Genomic DNA, 17,808 nt, shown 5'->3' with positions numbered 1-17,808 from the left:
ACAAATGTGAATTAGAATGTTGATGATGTAAAGAGAGAAGCTTGGTTTTAGATGCATTAAAAGTAACCAGCCACTCCTTTCCCCATTGTACTACGTGCTCAAGATCAGAGGAGAGAGAATTGGAGAGAACTTGGTCGTTTACTGTCTTAGATGTGCTACCATAAATGGTAGTGTCGTCAGCATAAATGTCTACAAATGATGTAAGGATATGATTTGGAAGATCATTAATGTAGATCAGGAAAAGAGTTGGGCCCAGGATGGATCCCTGAGGGACACCGGCATTAATACTGTGAGCTTCTGATTTTTGCCCCTCAACTACTACTCTTATGAACCTATCAGAAAGAAATGATTTAATAATTGAGAAGACTTTTCCAGCTATACCATAGCTAGCGATCTTATGAAGTAAACCTTTATGCCATACCCTATCAAAGGCCTTAGATATGTCAAGAGCAATTGCCCTAGAAAGATTGCCACCGTCGAGAGATTTGCTAATCCTATGCGATATAACTGTAAGGACATCTGCTGTAGATCTAGCAGAACGGAAACCATATTGAGTGTCACGAAGAAGGTTATTTTTGTTGAGATGTTTGATTACTTCTGTATTTAACACAGATTCTAGCAACTTACTCATGACGCACAGGAGACTTATTGGCCTGTACTGAGAGGGGGATGAGCGATCACCTGAATTCTTAAATACAGGGCATACTGATGAGATTTTCCAGGGAGATGGGAAACTATTCTCCTTAAGACAACGTTTAAACAGTTTTGTAAGTATGGGCGCTAATTCAGGTTGAAGTTTTTTGAGTACTATAATTGGAATACCATCAGGGCCAGTTGCTTTACTGGAATCAAGGTTTTCGATGAGCTTGGCAACATCACGTACAGATATACGTATATCACATAGCGTGTTTTCTGATACAGGAGGAAATATTGGAGGTTGGCGGTCTTGGTCGCAAAGGGTAGAATTAGCTGCAAAGTTCTTGACAAAGAGTTTGGCTTTGTCTGATGCTGACGAGATTACCTCAGGTGCATTGATAATAGTTGGGATGGAGCACACGCTTCTATTCAGGATTCTGTTTGCTATTTGCCAAAACTGGTGGGAACCAAGCCTCTACTCAGCTACTTTGGACTTAACAGATTGAGCATACAACACTCTTGCGTTCCTTATTACTTTCTTACAATGGTTGCTGGCAGTCCTGAAAACGGCTTTAGTTTCCATACAATTATTACGTTTGAAGCAGTGGAAAAAGTGATTTCTGTGCGCAATGGCAGCAGCACATTCTGGAGAGAACCATGGCTGGCTGTTAGGTTTTTGCTGAAACTTTTTAGAGGGTATGAAATGGTCAATACCTACAATTAACCATTCAGTTAGGTCTAATACTATAGAGGACACATCCTTTTTAAACATGGAATGCAGAGGTAGATCAGATATAAATGTACGGAAGCTATCCCAGTCAGCCTTAGTGTATCGATATACTGTACGATGAAGAGGTACGTCTGGGGACATATTACATTTCATTTTTATCTTAATTGATACAACAGAGTGGTCGGAAGATCCAAGAGGCGACAGAACAGAAACTGAACATAGTTCAGGGCAAGTTGTGAGAAAAAGGTCTAGTAGGCTCGCATACTGGCCGTCATTATCGGGCACACGGGTAGGTTCCTGAACAATCTGAGTGAGGTCATAGGCAATGGAGAAATCATGACAGAACCTCCCCTCATCATCGGTCTTGTTTGAGTGGGTCAACCATTCGACGTTGTGAACATTGAAGTCTCCACATACGTGAATGTTAGCTGAAGGATAAGTAGAAAGGACTTGGTCAATTTTCTCAGATATGCTTTGAAAGATAGTAACTCCGCTGTTGTGGGGGCGATAGAGAGTAAATATAAATGCAGTAGTGTGAGCTAAAGCAACCCGGAAGCACATATAGGGTAAGTTAGGATCTTCCCTGGAGATGTCCCTCCCACATGGAAAGCTATCTTTAATATAGGCACATATTCCATGCCCATGGCGATCTTGGGGGTCAGATTTAGAAGTTAAGTTAGAGTATCCTGAAATTGCAAACTCATCTAGGGAAATAGCCTGTCCAATGCCAGTTTCACTTAAAAATAAAAGGTCTGGTTTAGTCTCCTGTAATTGGGTTTCAACCTCTGGAAGGTTAGAACGAAGACCCCTGATGTTGGAGAAGGAGACATGGTAGTAGGGGTCTACGTTGGAAGTTGGAGAACCGGGTTTAATCGTGTATTTTTTCTTGAAACTTGTCATGATGAAATTTTGGAATTTGTGGACTAGGTCGACAGATTTACTTAGAGCAGGACAGAGAGGGGAAATTAAGAGAGAAAAAGAAACGAAGAATTTTTTTTTTTTTTTTTTTTATTTGTAGCTAATGATAAGGTAAAGCCGTAACAATTACCCACTAGTATGGCATCGAGAGGCCCCACCAGAAGCTACTGCATGGTCCAGAATCCATTCACCAAATGGCAATACAGCAGCCCCAGTACTTTGCACCTGCTGATAGGACAGCCTCCTTAGTGGTTAATCCAAGGTTCGGGTCCCTGACTATCAGGCGGATAACGTCAGCCCAGACAAAACGTTTACCTCCAGCACCCTTACTAGTGACATGGCTACAAGGATAGACATAGAAACAGAAAATTTCCGCCATCTCAGCCAACTGTTCGCAAAAATACTGCCAACCTAGAAAACAGCTTTTTCTTCTCCCTTTGTCCGAAAAATCACTCATTTAAAAAATGAGGACTGAGGGACAAAAAAGAAGAAGCGAGAGTAACAGGAGCTGCCGATAACGCATCCACAATGCGTTTTTCAAATAAAAAATAAAACTGTCACTCGTTCCAACAATGACTGTTGAAAACTATACATTTAAAACAAATGATACATTTTCTTTAATTCCTGAATTTCATTTTGATTTAATGTTTTATTTTGTTTCATTGTATTTTGTTTCATTGTATTACTTTAGTGTATTTGTTTTTATGTGAAACTGGCATTTTTAGAGAAGGTCTTTTAGAATTGTCTTTGCTTTAAAAGAGTTGTCCAAAAAATAAACAGTAATGCACAAGTGTAAAATATTAAAATACATTTTTTTTTTCTCTTTGTTGCCACATGACTTCAACTGGTTCACTATCGAAATAGCATAAGTGAATAAATAGGGGAAAAAAGTAGAATTTAAAAAAAAAAAAAAAAAAACACTTATCAAGGTCCAAAAGCCACTCGAGGATAAGGATCAATAACTATATGGTAGTCATTGGAACAACAGCGTAGTAATGGTTTATAGTGGGAGTTTTGGTGTAATATGATTATTTAAGGGGACATTTATATTGGAATTGATACTGACCACATTGTAGTCAGCTGCAAAGCAGTCCAGCAGAAACAGTTCCACAGGCGGGCATTTCTTGGAAAGAAGCTTAATTCATAAAATCCATGTTTAGATGTAGGCACAGATAGGGAGTAGGGGAAATTGTTGATAGTGGTATTAGCTAGATGAGTGTTTTTTGTGAAAGTTTGGCAAGAGTTCATCATTTAAGCTGCTGTCTAATATTCACAAACAACATGAATTGGAGCAAATGCATAGAAGACATTGCCAAGGCTGCTGCAATGGGAATGGGCTCCCTATACCATGCTAGAATACATTTCACACCTACCAAGATCCAATATCTCTCCAAAGCCATCTTTCATCCATGCATGGTGTACGGTTTTCACATCTCGGCAGGTGCACTAACTACTTGCCTGTCTGTCGTAGAACAGTTTCATTGAAGAACATCTGATCTAATAATTCCCACACTGTCTACCAAGCTCCAGCCCCTGTTCCATCACCACAGTGTTGCATTCCTATGCTTGTGTTGCAAGTAGTTTAATGAAATGTATTCTGATGATCTTGCTGCCCTCATGAGCCCTCACTATAAAGACCTTCGACTGACCCAAAAATCAACAAAATCTCACCCCTTCAGCACAAAGGTTCCCAGGTCCCAGTTTTTTTTTTTTTTTTTTTTTTTTTTTTTTTCCCCTATAGTATTTCCTTTGGAATTGTCTTCCTACTCACTGTTTCCCAAACTAAAAATATGTAGAAATTTAAATGCAATGTAAAAACAAAAAAAACAAACATCTTCCTACACAACTCTCCACTTAGGATGTCACATATAGGTATTGTTTCTAATTCACCCCTCGGTGGCAGCGTGTCTTGTTTAGGATGAAGAAAAAAAAAAGAAATTTTATAGATTTCCAGATAAGTTTATAATGGCTACATTCAAATGCTCCTGGGAAACTTCAAGTCGAGTCAGCTAGTTATATACTACTAGCAATTTAGCCCAACTTTGCTCGGGCCCTATGTACTGTTCATAACTTTATGTGCATATGTATATATATATATATATATATATATATATATATTAAAAAGTTTGACTCGTGTCCAGGTAACCTACATCTAAAATTACAAGTGTTTAGACCCAAATTAGTGGAGGAGTTTGGTAGAGTCTTTCAAAGTCAACTCTTTCAACTTTCACCTCTTGGCAGCCAAATTTTCGCCCCAAAACTGATTAAAAAGCTTGCTGCATGTCTAAATGCCCTCTATGTAAAATTTCAAATGTTTAGATCTAAAATTTGCTGAATAGTTTGCTAGAGACTGCAAAGATCAAATCTTTTGAAGTTTGACGCTTTGGTAGCCAAATTTTCGGCCAAAAACCGATTAAAAACCTTGTCCTATGTCTGAATACACTTTATGTAAAATTTCAAATGTTTAGACCAAAAATTGGCTGAGTAATTTGGTAGAGACCACAGAGGTCAATTTCTTAAAAAGTTGGATTCTAATTATGACCTGTTAACATTTGTTTTAGACTCAAATCAAATTATAAAATTAGATCCATGTCCAAGTAACCTATATCTAAAATTTCAAGTGTTTAGACCCAAAATTGGCAGAGGAGTTTGGTAGAGTTCTCAAAGGTCAAATCATTGTACTTTTACCCCTTAACAGGCAAATTTCTGGCCGAAAACCGATCATATAGATTTTCCCAAATCTCAGTACTTATGTCAAATCTGGAGTCTGTAGAACGAAAATTGACAGAGTAATTTGGTAGGGAAGTGAACACACACAGACAGACACACACACGCACACAGACATATATATCATTTAATTGGAATTCATTATTGAGATGAGTATTATTTATTCATTTATTGCAGACTATTATCCTCATCTTTTTAGTTGTTGCTTCACGACGTTTCGGCCAACTATTCCTCTGGCCTTCGTCAGGTGGTAACCGCAACGGGATAGAAACTCAGAATCTCCTAACTGCATTCTTAGCAATTACTGCCTTCCATAGTCGTTGCCGTCTCGTAACGTTTTTGGCCAAGTAAGCCTCTGGCCGGCTTTGGATAGGATTGAAATCGCTATCTTCAGACAATTCTCACCTGTTACCATATTATTCTCATCTTTCGTTGTTGTTTCTGGGCTGACGAAACAACAACTAAGATGAGAATAATAGTCCACAATAAATAAATAAATAAATACATAAATTTTTATTTTTATAGATATACTAGCAGGGGTGCCCGGCGTTGCCCGTGTATTTGGAGGTGTATGCTGAGCAAAAAAAAAAAAATAAAGGTCAATTTTTTTTTAACTTTGATCCCTATTATGACCCCTTAACATTTATTGTTTTGAGTTCAAATCAAGTTATTAAGTTGGATGCATGTCCAAGGAACCTATATCTAAAATTTCAAGTGTTTAAACCCAAAATTGTCGGAGGAGTTTGGTAGAGTTCTCAAACCCCTTAACAGCTGATTTCTGGCCGAAAACGGATCACAAAGACTTTCCCAAATCTCAGTATCTTGTATATCAAATTTCGAGTCTGTAGACTTTAAATTGACAGAGTTATTGCATAGGGAAATGTACACACAGACACGCACACAGACAGACGCTTTCACTTTTATAGATATATAGATAGATAGATCTGGCCTAGGGAATATGTTAATTTGAAAGGAAATTTGAAGTTTTTTTGTTTTGTTTTTTTTGATAAATGGAACGGAAGGAAATCTTATCTGAAGAGTGCAGTGATTATTTTGTATTGTTTTTTTTTTTTTTTTATTTTTGTATTGTTTTACTTAAATGGATTAGATTTTTATGATTAGCAACAAATGTATTTTCGAAAAAAAAAAAAAGAACCCGCAAAAACGTTTAAAATAGGTTGTTCTTCATATATCCAGGTCAGTACACAGCAACATAGTTTAGATAAATTATGTAGGTGTTAATAGCTCGCTGTAGAAGGCACATAATGCATTTCCTGTATGTTTTCCCTGCGACTATCAAATTTGACCCGAATATATGTATTTATTAGCAAGGTTTTATCACTTTTAATCCTAGCTATAAATCTATGCAACAAAAATTAACATTTGTGTTTCTACAACTCGTGTCAACAGTCACGTATGCAAATTAAGTTTTTCTGAGCAAAGAATGGGAGCTTAATCTTAATTATAACTGATAATGATGAAAAGAATAATTATGCATAAAAATTTATGGGGGGGGGCAAAGAAGGGGGTCAGCTTAATCTTAATGATATCTGATAATAATAAAAAAGAAAGGAAAGAAATTTTTACACATTTAATCATAATCATCATCAGGGTTCTTTTATCACACTGAAGGAAGAACCCTTCTCTATTTCCTTCCACCTTGTCTTATCCCTGGTTAGATGTGGCCACAGAGGACCTACATGGCTGTTGAGGTCATTTCTCCTCTGGGTGTTTAGCTTTCCTCTTGGTCTTTTCCATTATCTTAGGGTCCATTTTGTCACTGTAGATGTCCACATGCTGTTTGTATGTCTTGATAGGCGACCATTCCATCTATGGTTAGCCATTCCGATGATTGTGATGATGTCATTTTCTCTGGTTTGCTATCTGATCCAAGTGTTTCTTTTTCTCTCAAGTAAACAGATGTTGAGCATAGTGCGTTCCATTCTGCCTTGTGTCAGTCTTAGCCTTCTTTTTGCTACATTATAAGTGACCATGTTTTGACCATCATATGTCATAACACCATGTTTTGACCATCATATGTCATAACACCATGTTTTGACCATCATATGTCATAACACCATGTTTTGACCATCATATGTCATAACACCATGTTTTGACCATCATATGCCATAACACCATGTTTTGACCATCATATGTCATAACACCATGTTTTGACCACCATATGTCATAACACCATGTTTTGACCACCATATGTCATAACACCATGTTTTGACCATCATATGTCATAACACCATGTTTTGACCATCATATGTCATAACACCATGTTTTGACCATCATATGTCATAACACCATGTTTTGACCATCATATGTCATAACACCATGTTTTGACCATCATATGTCATAACACCATGTTTTGACCATCATATGTCATAACACCATGTTTTGACCATCATATGTCATAACACCATGTTTTGACCATCATATGTCATAACACCATGTTTTGACCATCATATGTCATAACACCATGTTTTGACCATCATATGTCATAACACCATGTTTTGACCATCATATGTCATAACACCATGTTTTGACCATCATATGTCATAACACCATGTTTTGACCATCATATGTCATAACACCATGTTTTGACCATCATATGTCATAACACCATGTTTTGACCATCATATGTCATAACACCATGTTTTGACCATCATATGTCATAACACCATGTTTTGACCATCATATGTCATAACACCATGTTTTGACCACCATATGTCATAACACCATGTTTTGACCACCATATGTCATAACACCATGTTTTGACCATCATATGTCATAACACCATGTTTTGACCACCATATGTCATAACACCATGTTTTGACCATCATATGTCATAACACCATGTTTTGACCATCATATGTCATAACACCATGTTTTGACCACCATATGTCATAACACCATGTTTTGACCATCATATGTCATAACACCATGTTTTGACCATCATATGTCATAACACCATGTTTTGACCATCATATGTCATAACACCATGTTTTGACCATCATATGTCATAACACCATGTTTTGACCATCATATGTCATAACACCATGTTTTGACCATCATATGTCATAACACCATGTTTTGACCACCATATGTCATAACACCATGTTTTGACCATCATATGTCATAACACCATGTTTTGACCACCATATGTCATAACACCATGTTTTGACCATCATATGTCATAACACCATGTTTTGACCATCATATGTCATAACACCATGTTTTGACCATCATATGTCATAACACCATGTTTTGACCATCATATGTCATAACACCATGTTTTGACCATCATATGTCATAACACCATGTTTTGACCATCATATGTCATAACACCATGTTTTGACCATCATATGTCATAACACCATGTTTTGACCATCATATGTCATAACACCATGTTTTGACCATCATATGTCATAACACCATGTTTTGACCATCATATGTCATAACACCATGTTTTGACCACCATATGTCATAACACCATGTTTTGACCATCATATGTCATAACACCATGTTTTGACCATCATATGTCATAACACCATGTTTTGACCATCATATGTCATAACACCATGTTTTGACCACCATATGTCATAACACCATGTTTTGACCATCATATGTCATAACACCATGTTTTGACCATCATATGTCATAACACCATGTTTTGACTACCATATGTCATAACACCATGTTTTGACCACCATATGTCATAACACCATGTTTTGACCATCATATGTCATAACACCATGTTTTGACCATCATATGTCATAACACCATGTTTTGACCATCATATGTCATAACACCATGTTTTGACCATCATATGTCATAACACCATGTTTTGACCATCATATGTCATAACACCATGTTTTGACCATCATATGTCATAACACCATGTTTTGACCATCATATGTCATAACACCATGTTTTGACCATCATATGTCATAACACCATGTTTTGACCACCATATGTCATAACACCATGTTTTGACCATCATATGTCATAACACCATGTTTTGACCACCATATGTCATAACACCATGTTTTGACCATCATATGTCATAACACCATGTTTTGACCATCATATGTCATAACACCATGTTTTGACCATCATATGTCATAACACCATGTTTTGACCACCATATGTCATAACACCATGTTTTGACCATCATATGTCATAACACCATGTTTTGACCATCATATGTCATAACACCATGTTTTGACCATCATATGTCATAACACCATGTTTTGACCATCATATGTCATAACACCATGTTTTGACCATCATATGTCATAACACCATGTTTTGACCATCATATGTCATAACACCATGTTTTGACCATCATATGTCATAACACCATGTTTTGACCATCATATGTCATAACACCATGTTTTGACCATCATATGTCATAACACCATGTTTTGACCACCATATGTCATAACACCATGTTTTGACCACCATATGTCATAACACCATGTTTTGACCATCATATGTCATAACACCATGTTTTGACCATCATATGTCATAACACCATGTTTTGACCACCATATGTCATAACACCATGTTTTGACCACCATATGTCATAACACCATGTTTTGACCACCATATGTCATAACACCATGGTTAACCATCATATGTCATAACACCATGTTTTGACCATTATATGTCATAACAACATGCTACAGTACTGAACTTAGTCATTTTTTATGCTTCGTTCACTGTGCAGTCATGGGGGACCATGCATGCTTCACTTGTTTTTATACAAGGTGCCTTCCAGAATTTTTTTTTTGTACAGGCATTTAAAATTGTCATAGAAAATTGAAAATTTTTTTTTTTTTTTTTTACACACAGTGATCACCACTTATCAAGGCCCGGAAGCCACTCAGGGATAAGGGTTATTGCAAGTACATTACGTTAGTGTGGAGATTTGATGAAGTGTTTACTTAAGGGGGCGGTTCATTAGGAATTTGTTAACATTGGACTTGAAGACATCTAAGAGGACTTTCATGGAACCTTCCAAATTTTGTTGGAACAGTACAACACAAGTGCATTGCAGCCGGAGGAGATTACTTCAAGGGGGAATAGAGTTTCATATGAGTACTATCAATACAAGTAGCAATCTGAAAAAAATGTCAAGGCATCTTGTAGGTGCCTCTTTCTTCATCTTTATTTTTATTGTTCCCCCCCCCCAAAGAGAGCACGGATTGTTACTGTGACGTAAGCGTATACTGTAAATTAGTGATCTTGCTTACTGACATTTTAAGTTGACCAGCAACATATTTGTTCAAATTACATTTAAATATCTGCACGTTTGTACAGTCGGAAGCAGGGAATTCCAAAGGGAAGAAACGATTAGAGTAGAAAGCTGCTCTGCATCTAGAGACCTCTATTACAAAGGGGTGGCATGTGTAGTTTATATAAAAATTCATTTAAGTAGTTATCGTCTCAAATTTCGTTTTAATTTTGGTTCGCTGAAATTATTTCAAGTAAAGAGCATTAAAAACTATTTCGAAACAAAAAAAACATGAACTGAACTTTTATTGACTATGGTAACATTTATTTCTTGTATATTTATTTTTTCGAGTAGTCCCTTGTTGGCTTTTCTGCTAAACACTCTTACTAAATAATATTGATTAAATATCGAAAAACAAAGAAACAAAAACAGTTTTGAAAAATAATGAAGCTTTACTTACTTTAGTAAAATAATCCGAAACGGCAAAGTGGGATCTTTAAAAAGTAAACACGTAATTACTTTAGTTTTTTAAAGCAAATAATCGATATAAATTCGAATAAGAAGAAATGGCGCCCCTTTCAAGCAGAACAACTTCGTTTCAGTTTTACAGTATTGAACGGTGTAGTATTGCGTTGTCGGATTCAGGGTTGTACTATTGTAATGTAAAGAACACGCAGAAAGAGTTGTAATCAACTGAATTCCTTCTAGTACACTGACAAAAAAAGATTAAACAGATATATAAATAAAAATAAAAAGGTTATGTAAATGTTTTTAAAAAGACACGTAATCACGTGAGCAGGATTTTTTCCTTTTAACACGATAACAAGTAACGTTCTTATTTTTTATTATTTATCTATTTTCAAAAGAGGGCCACGTGCAAGTGGAGAAGGAAAAAAAAACAGTGATGCAAAATTTATGTTGAGAATTGTCTAAAGTTCCGACTTTTTTTTTTGGCTTTCACTTTAATAAGAACGTAAATTTATTAGGTGAATTTATTCGACACAATATGATTCAACTCAAAAAAATAAATAAAAGCTAACGTGAATTAAGATTAAAGTTAAGGTGTTATTGTGGACCCTCACCCCCTTTAAAAAACCTTGTTAAACTTTGTGACATATTTCCATTCTATGGAGGTCAGGCGCGAACGAACACCCAATAATTTTATTATACCATATTTCTTCAAACTGAAACATAATTATCAAAGTATACTTACGCAGATAAATATGAAAAGTCTTTGTTAAAGTTTGTGCCATATTTTCATGGAGTACAGGCGTGAACGCAGACCCCACAATTTTATTATACCATCCCTATTTAAGTTGAAACACACTTATCAAAGTATTCTAATGTACATCTATATCAAAAACCCTTGTAACCGTTTTTTTTTTTTGTTTTTTTTTCATTTTTTATTTCCATACTTTGGGGATCAGGCGTGAACGTAGACGCCACAATTTTTATGAACCACCGTTCTGCCAGATCAAACATACCAATTGTTATATATATATATATATATATATATATATATATATATATATATATTATTGCATTTTCACCCCAAACAAGGCACAGTGCCATTTTGATGTAGGGGCTACTATCAGAGACATAAGTTGCAGGGGTACTATGTAGGGAGTTGAGCAGCAAGATGTCTATTCACATTACACTTGAACTTCTGCATGTCAGTACAGTTAGGGAAGCAGGAACCCAGAAGGTAGCAGTTATAGGGAAGAAACTTTTGGAGTAGAAGGCTTTCTAACATCTAGGGATTTCTACTGTATAGAGGTGGAACTTTGCTGCTTGCCGGGTTTGTCGGGGGGTATTTACGCCGAGGGGGTATAAGGGCTTGCAGTTCGTCGGAGCATTCACTATTAAAATACTTTTAAAACAGGCAGAGGGATGCAACGTTTCATCGATGGGACAGAAGTTGAAGCTTAGATGACAATTCAGGACCTACTACTTGGTTGGCGACTCACTTTTTAACCCCGTCCAAAAGTGAAAGACTAGTAGCAGATGCACCAGCCCAAATATGACTGATCTTGGATATGACCTTAAACTATATCCGATGGTGAGGCCCCAGCTTGCAGGCCTTAGGGAGTGTGAAGCCACCCTTTATTTGCCATTGCTCTCAGGTCCACTCTGACCCGGAGTGGTAGTACCTGTTAGGGTCCCAACTATGGGTTAAATAGAAACAGACTTGAAAGCAACAAATATATTCTATTAAAAAATATTTCTTCAAAATCTTTGGATTCGGTATTAAATAACCTGAAAAGGGTTGATATGCCGTAAAACAAAAACAACCAACCAACCAAATGTGACAACAATACTCCATACATGGGCAGATGGTGGCCTTGTAGAGGTACAGAATACTTTCAGGCGTAAGTAACTTTCTAGCACAGTAGAGAGAGAGAGCCCACTTCTTTGCAGCAGCCTTGGCAATGCTCTCGATGTATCTGTCCCAGCATTAAAGAAAATCCTATTTCAATAATTTATTTGCTGTAATAAAATTGTTTTTATCATTGTTTGAAAATATTATTTAAAGTTGATTTATTTAATTTATTTTATATTTAATTTATATTATATTTAATTCATATTATATTTAATTTAATTTATTTTCAATTTACTGACACAGTTGCCTTTAAAAACGGAAGTAATTTTATTTTAGCTGTGAGAGTTATTTAGACGAAAATGGATGTATTTTATGCTTTCATAAATCGTACATGTGGGTCATTTTCAGGAAAATCATAATAAGTTAGGATATTCGGTGTATCTTAAATAAGATGTGACTAAACCCTCCGCCTGCTAATATGTTGCGACCTATGCCATGTATATAAAGCTAGTATATATATAGATATCTATAAAAGCGAGAATGTGTGTGTGTGTATGTGTGTGTGAGGACACTTCTCAACCTATATACTCAACAAATTTTTGATCTACAGACTTAAAATTTGGTATGTAGGGTATTCAGATATGTGGAAAAAATTTTAATGAGTTTTCTCCTGAAAAAAAAAAACGACTGCTGCGGGGTTAAAATTGCAAAATTGATAATGGGAGTCAAGTATTTCACTAATGCACATGCGTTAATCGTTCACATGAAACATTCCCTATGTTAAGAATAAGTAGGTTTGAAAATACTTTTTAAAGACCGTGTCAAGCTGGCCTAATAGTTATCATACTTGACTGTCTAGGTTTTGGTTTCGATCTCAGTTCGAGTATTTTTTTTTTTTTTTTTTACAAGAAGAAAAAAACAATACTTGCATGTGCACATGTCTCAGTTTCTGTATGAATGAAAATATATTATTTATGCATATTTTATGACCAGGCGATGGTGGGTGGCCAGCTAGTATATATACTAAACCAACTTATATTTTCTTTTAGGTAAATAATGGCAAAATGTTCGTCCAAGTGATTGCGTCCTCCTCATTTTGGAGCGGATTTTATTTCTTCTTATGTTGGAACTGGCCGAACAGAAGCTGTGAATGGCTTTGCCGTTTTGTAAGCATGGGACACGCTTTGCTCGTTACTTCCCTCTCTTATTACTGCACGTTTATACAAGGACCGTGGCCTTTCTCTGACCCAGGTAAGTGTTGGAAAAGGGAAAAAATGTTTTCAATAAGGGTACCCCCCCCTCTCCTCAAAATCCACAGTCCTTTCCCCAATTTAACTATATTTAGTAAAAATCGTTTTCATCCAATTTTTTCTTCATATTTGTGTCTTCAAATATTTATAGTGTTACACCCCTTTCCTAAAATATAAAATCCTCCATCCTTTCTGCAATCCAACAATTTTTGGTACAAATAAATGTCAGTCTATTCCTGACTTGTCCACTAAATTTCATGCATAAATGTAAAATACTCTTTGTTTTTATTGCCATTCAGTTATATATGTGAGACACTTTTGTAATTGTGTGATTCTGAATGGGCTGCACACTCGCCAAACCTTAAACTCCCATAATTATGTTATCAAAACTAAATATTCTGATAGTCATAGTATTAACGCTGGTGTGCCTCAACAGGGCTCTACATTGCAAGTGAAACATTGCATTTGCGAGTGATTTTTTAAAAGTGGTGACTAGAAATAATGAAACGCTTATCTTTTGGCGATTGCATTTCTTTCACCGACAATCTTGCAAAGCTCACTACTGAGTGAAAAATATCTTTTCAATATTTTTTTTTTTTTTTTAATAAAATGAACAAAGTTAAATTATTATTTTTTTTTTTTTTTTTTTTACACAGTGGTCACCACTGATCAAGGCCCGGAAGCCACTCAGGGATAAGGGTTATTGCAAGTACATTATGTTAGTGTGGAGATTTGATGAAGTGTTTACTTAAGGGGGCGGTTCATTAGGAATTTGTTAACATTGGACTTGAACACATCCAAGTTGTAATCAGGTGGGAAGCAGGCAGACGGAGCAGAGTTCCACAGGCGTGCAGTTCTAAGAAAGAAGCTTTGTTCATGGAATCCACGTTTTGATTTAGGCACGGATAAAGAGTGGGGGAAATTTTTCACAGTGGATTCAGCTAGATGAGTGTTTTTCCTGAAAGATTGGCGAGGGGGGACCAGAGATTGGAGTTCAGACGAGCACCTGCCATGGAAATAACGATAAAACAAGGATAGGCTCGCAACATCTCTTTTGTGGGAGAGAGGTTTCAAGGTAGAGAAAAGGGCATCCCCCACTAAGCCACAAAGTCTATTTTGTACTCTGTCAAGGCAGGATAGGCTGTTTTTAGCAGCTCCTGCCCAGATATTATTATTTATAATATACTAGCGGGGGTACCCGGCGTTGCCCGAGTGTTTGCTTCCGGGACGGGGGGGGGGAGTTTTAAAAAATGTTATGGTAGGTAAGTAGGAAGGATCAAACCCGGAGTCATGAGTAAAAGTAGGAAAATAAAGTGTGAAAAAAAACAAAAAAAACAAAACATCTGCAACGTTAACAGTTCGGCCACCAAGAAAAGTCCATTCCAGTTGTTTAGGAAAAAAAAAAAAAAAAAAAAAACGACTACGGTAGGTCGGCGCGAACGTGAAAATATAATGTGAATTGTCCAGCACGCTAACCACTACGCCACAGAGCACTGCAGCTTAGTTTAGTGATTTTAAATAACTTCACATGAAAGAACTACGAAGCCAAACCGGTGTTCTCTTCTCAACTGTTCCTTGTGAACGATCCCCAAACAGTGTTAAGTGGTGGCAGGGGGAGGAGGAATTTATTAGAGAGAAAATATTTTACCACTTCCATTGATCTTAACCGATTTTGGCCGTGACTTCTCAGCAGAAAAAGTATAGAAATCTAAGATTATCGAGGAATTTGAGAAATAATAAGCCTATAACACACCTCAGATATTGTTCTGCCGTTTATGCATATTATATTTGCATGAAATATCTTGATTTTTAATCCTATTAAGGTCAAAATCAGACGGTAAAAATGAGTTCATTTTATTTATATTTATAATATATAAAGTTTAAAAGAACAATATATTCTTTTTTTTTATTTAAAAAAAAAACAAAGGCTGTTTAAAAAAAAACATCTGAAGAAATTACCTTCAAGTATCAACATAAAATTTGTTGTATATTTAGAATTACAGTTTATTAAAAAAAATCCGAAAAAATTTTATTATGCACCTAATCGTCACAGAACGAAGATGTCATATTCTAAAAATCATGTGGGTTTGGCTAGTAACTTTTCTATTTGGCTAGTAAACGAAAATATTTAGTTGTCAAAGGTCAACTAAAGATAAATTTGTCCATAGATTCCTGATGTACTATCCTCGATCCAACTCTGATCTTTTTCAACGATTTCCCAAATCACATTCTTATATCTGGTGCTACCAGATCAGGATGTCTGAAAATATTGGCTTCCTGAAACAAAGGTCATGGATATGACCTAAAATTATATCTGATGGTGAGGCCCCACCTTGCGGGCTTTGGGGAGTGTGGAGCCACGCTTTAATTGCCATTGCTTCCAGGTCCACTCTGACTCGGAGTGGTAGTACCTCTTAGGGTCCCAACTATTAAAAATCGTTCCTCAAAATAACAAGATTCGGCATTAAATAACCTAAAAAAGGTTGATATGCCGTAAAACAAAAACAACCAATCCTGAAACAAAATTCACCTAACATTAATGCTTTTTATTTTTCTCCTTCTTTTTGCAAAACTTTATGTTCTGCAAAGCCCCCCCCCCTTTCTTCTTCCCATTTCCCCTTTCTCTTTCCAACTTCCTGACTGGTTTCCTAACTTAAAATGAACAAAAAATTAATACTTTAACCCTTTTTCCTCTCCCAATCCAAAACTCATTCATGTTCCGCAGGACAAGAAACAAAAACGATAAAAACCACTATGAAACCACCAAACCAAACCAAACACTGCAACCTAACGATTGAAGATACAAAAAACTTGAAGAATAAAAATCTTCTACAAAATAACTGGATGCAACATGAATACTATTTCCGAAATAACTGGATTTGGCATTAAATAACCCGAAAAGGGTTGATATGCCGTAAAACAAAAGAATCAAACCAAACACTACAAAATAGCGATTGAAACATTCTTATATCATTCATAGACATTTATGCAGATGACACCACAATCTATGGCATCACTTCAAAGGCCAGCAATAACAAGATCTTTCTGATTCTCTCTCTCCTGATCTTTAGCACATGGTGAAATGGGGAAAAAGGTGACTGGTTAAATTTAATGCATCAAAAACCAAGATTCTCTCCTTTCACCATAATCGCTCTGACACCCATTACACTTTAATTGAAATGAATGGCTCTCGTCTTGGGGAAGCTCCATGTCTTGACCAGCTTCTGAGACTTACCTTCACTCCAGATCTAAAATGAAACGCATGCATCAAATCTGTTGCCAAGATTGCTGGAAAAATGGTTGGATCACTCTATTGCTCCAGTAATTATCTCCCTGCTGATGCAATCCTCTATCTGTATAAGAGCCAAGTACATCCTAAAATGGAGTACTGTTGCCATATCTGGCCAGGAGCTGCTTGGCGCACCCTATCCTGCCATGACAGAGTTCAAAACATGCTTCAAAACCTAAGGATGATACCCTTTTCTCTTTCCTGCAACGTCTTTTCCACAGAACCTGTCTCTACTCTATCATTATTTTCATGGCAAGTGCTCGACTGAATTTCAATCTCTGGTTCCCCCTTGCCAAACTTTCACAAAAACACTTGACTAGCTACAACCACTATAAACGATTTCTCCCACTCTCTATCAGTACCTAAATCTAAAGCAGATTCATTCCATGAACAAAGCTTATTTCCCAGAACTGGTGTGCTTCCCGGTTGGATACAACATAGTAGTTTTCAAAGCTAATGTAAACAAATTCTTGTTGAGCCGTCCCCATAAATAATCAAATTCTACCCAATTTACACTATTAGCGATTACTACACCACCATCTTATATTCATTAACCTCTATCCTCGAGTAGCCTTCGGACCTTGATAAGTGGTGACTTCCAAAAAAAAAAATCAAGGTGGTGTCAAGAGATGAGTGTGTCGGAGTTATTGATAATTTTGCATGTCATATCCAGGTGTGCTTATTATTGACCAA

General features: G+C 36.3%; 1 protein-coding gene across 1 annotated transcript in view; it reads left to right on the top strand.

Moving 5' to 3' along the window:
- LOC145249024 (TLC domain-containing protein 5-like) overlaps positions 1 to 17,808 on the top strand; it is a 34,625-nt gene that overhangs the window by 5,080 nt on the left and 11,737 nt on the right. The window contains exon 2 of the mRNA XM_080110883.1: positions 13,626 to 13,827. Within this exon, the coding sequence (XP_079967009.1) occupies positions 13,626 to 13,827 (202 nt within the window). The remainder of the gene's footprint in view (positions 1 to 13,625; positions 13,828 to 17,808) is intronic.

Source organism: Euprymna scolopes, chromosome 27 (assembly GCF_053919585.1).
Source record: "Euprymna scolopes isolate OS-2025 chromosome 27, ASM5391958v1, whole genome shotgun sequence".
Classification (NCBI taxonomy): domain Eukaryota; kingdom Metazoa; phylum Mollusca; class Cephalopoda; order Sepiida; family Sepiolidae; genus Euprymna; species Euprymna scolopes.
This window is presented reverse-complemented; position numbering and strand designations above follow the sequence as displayed.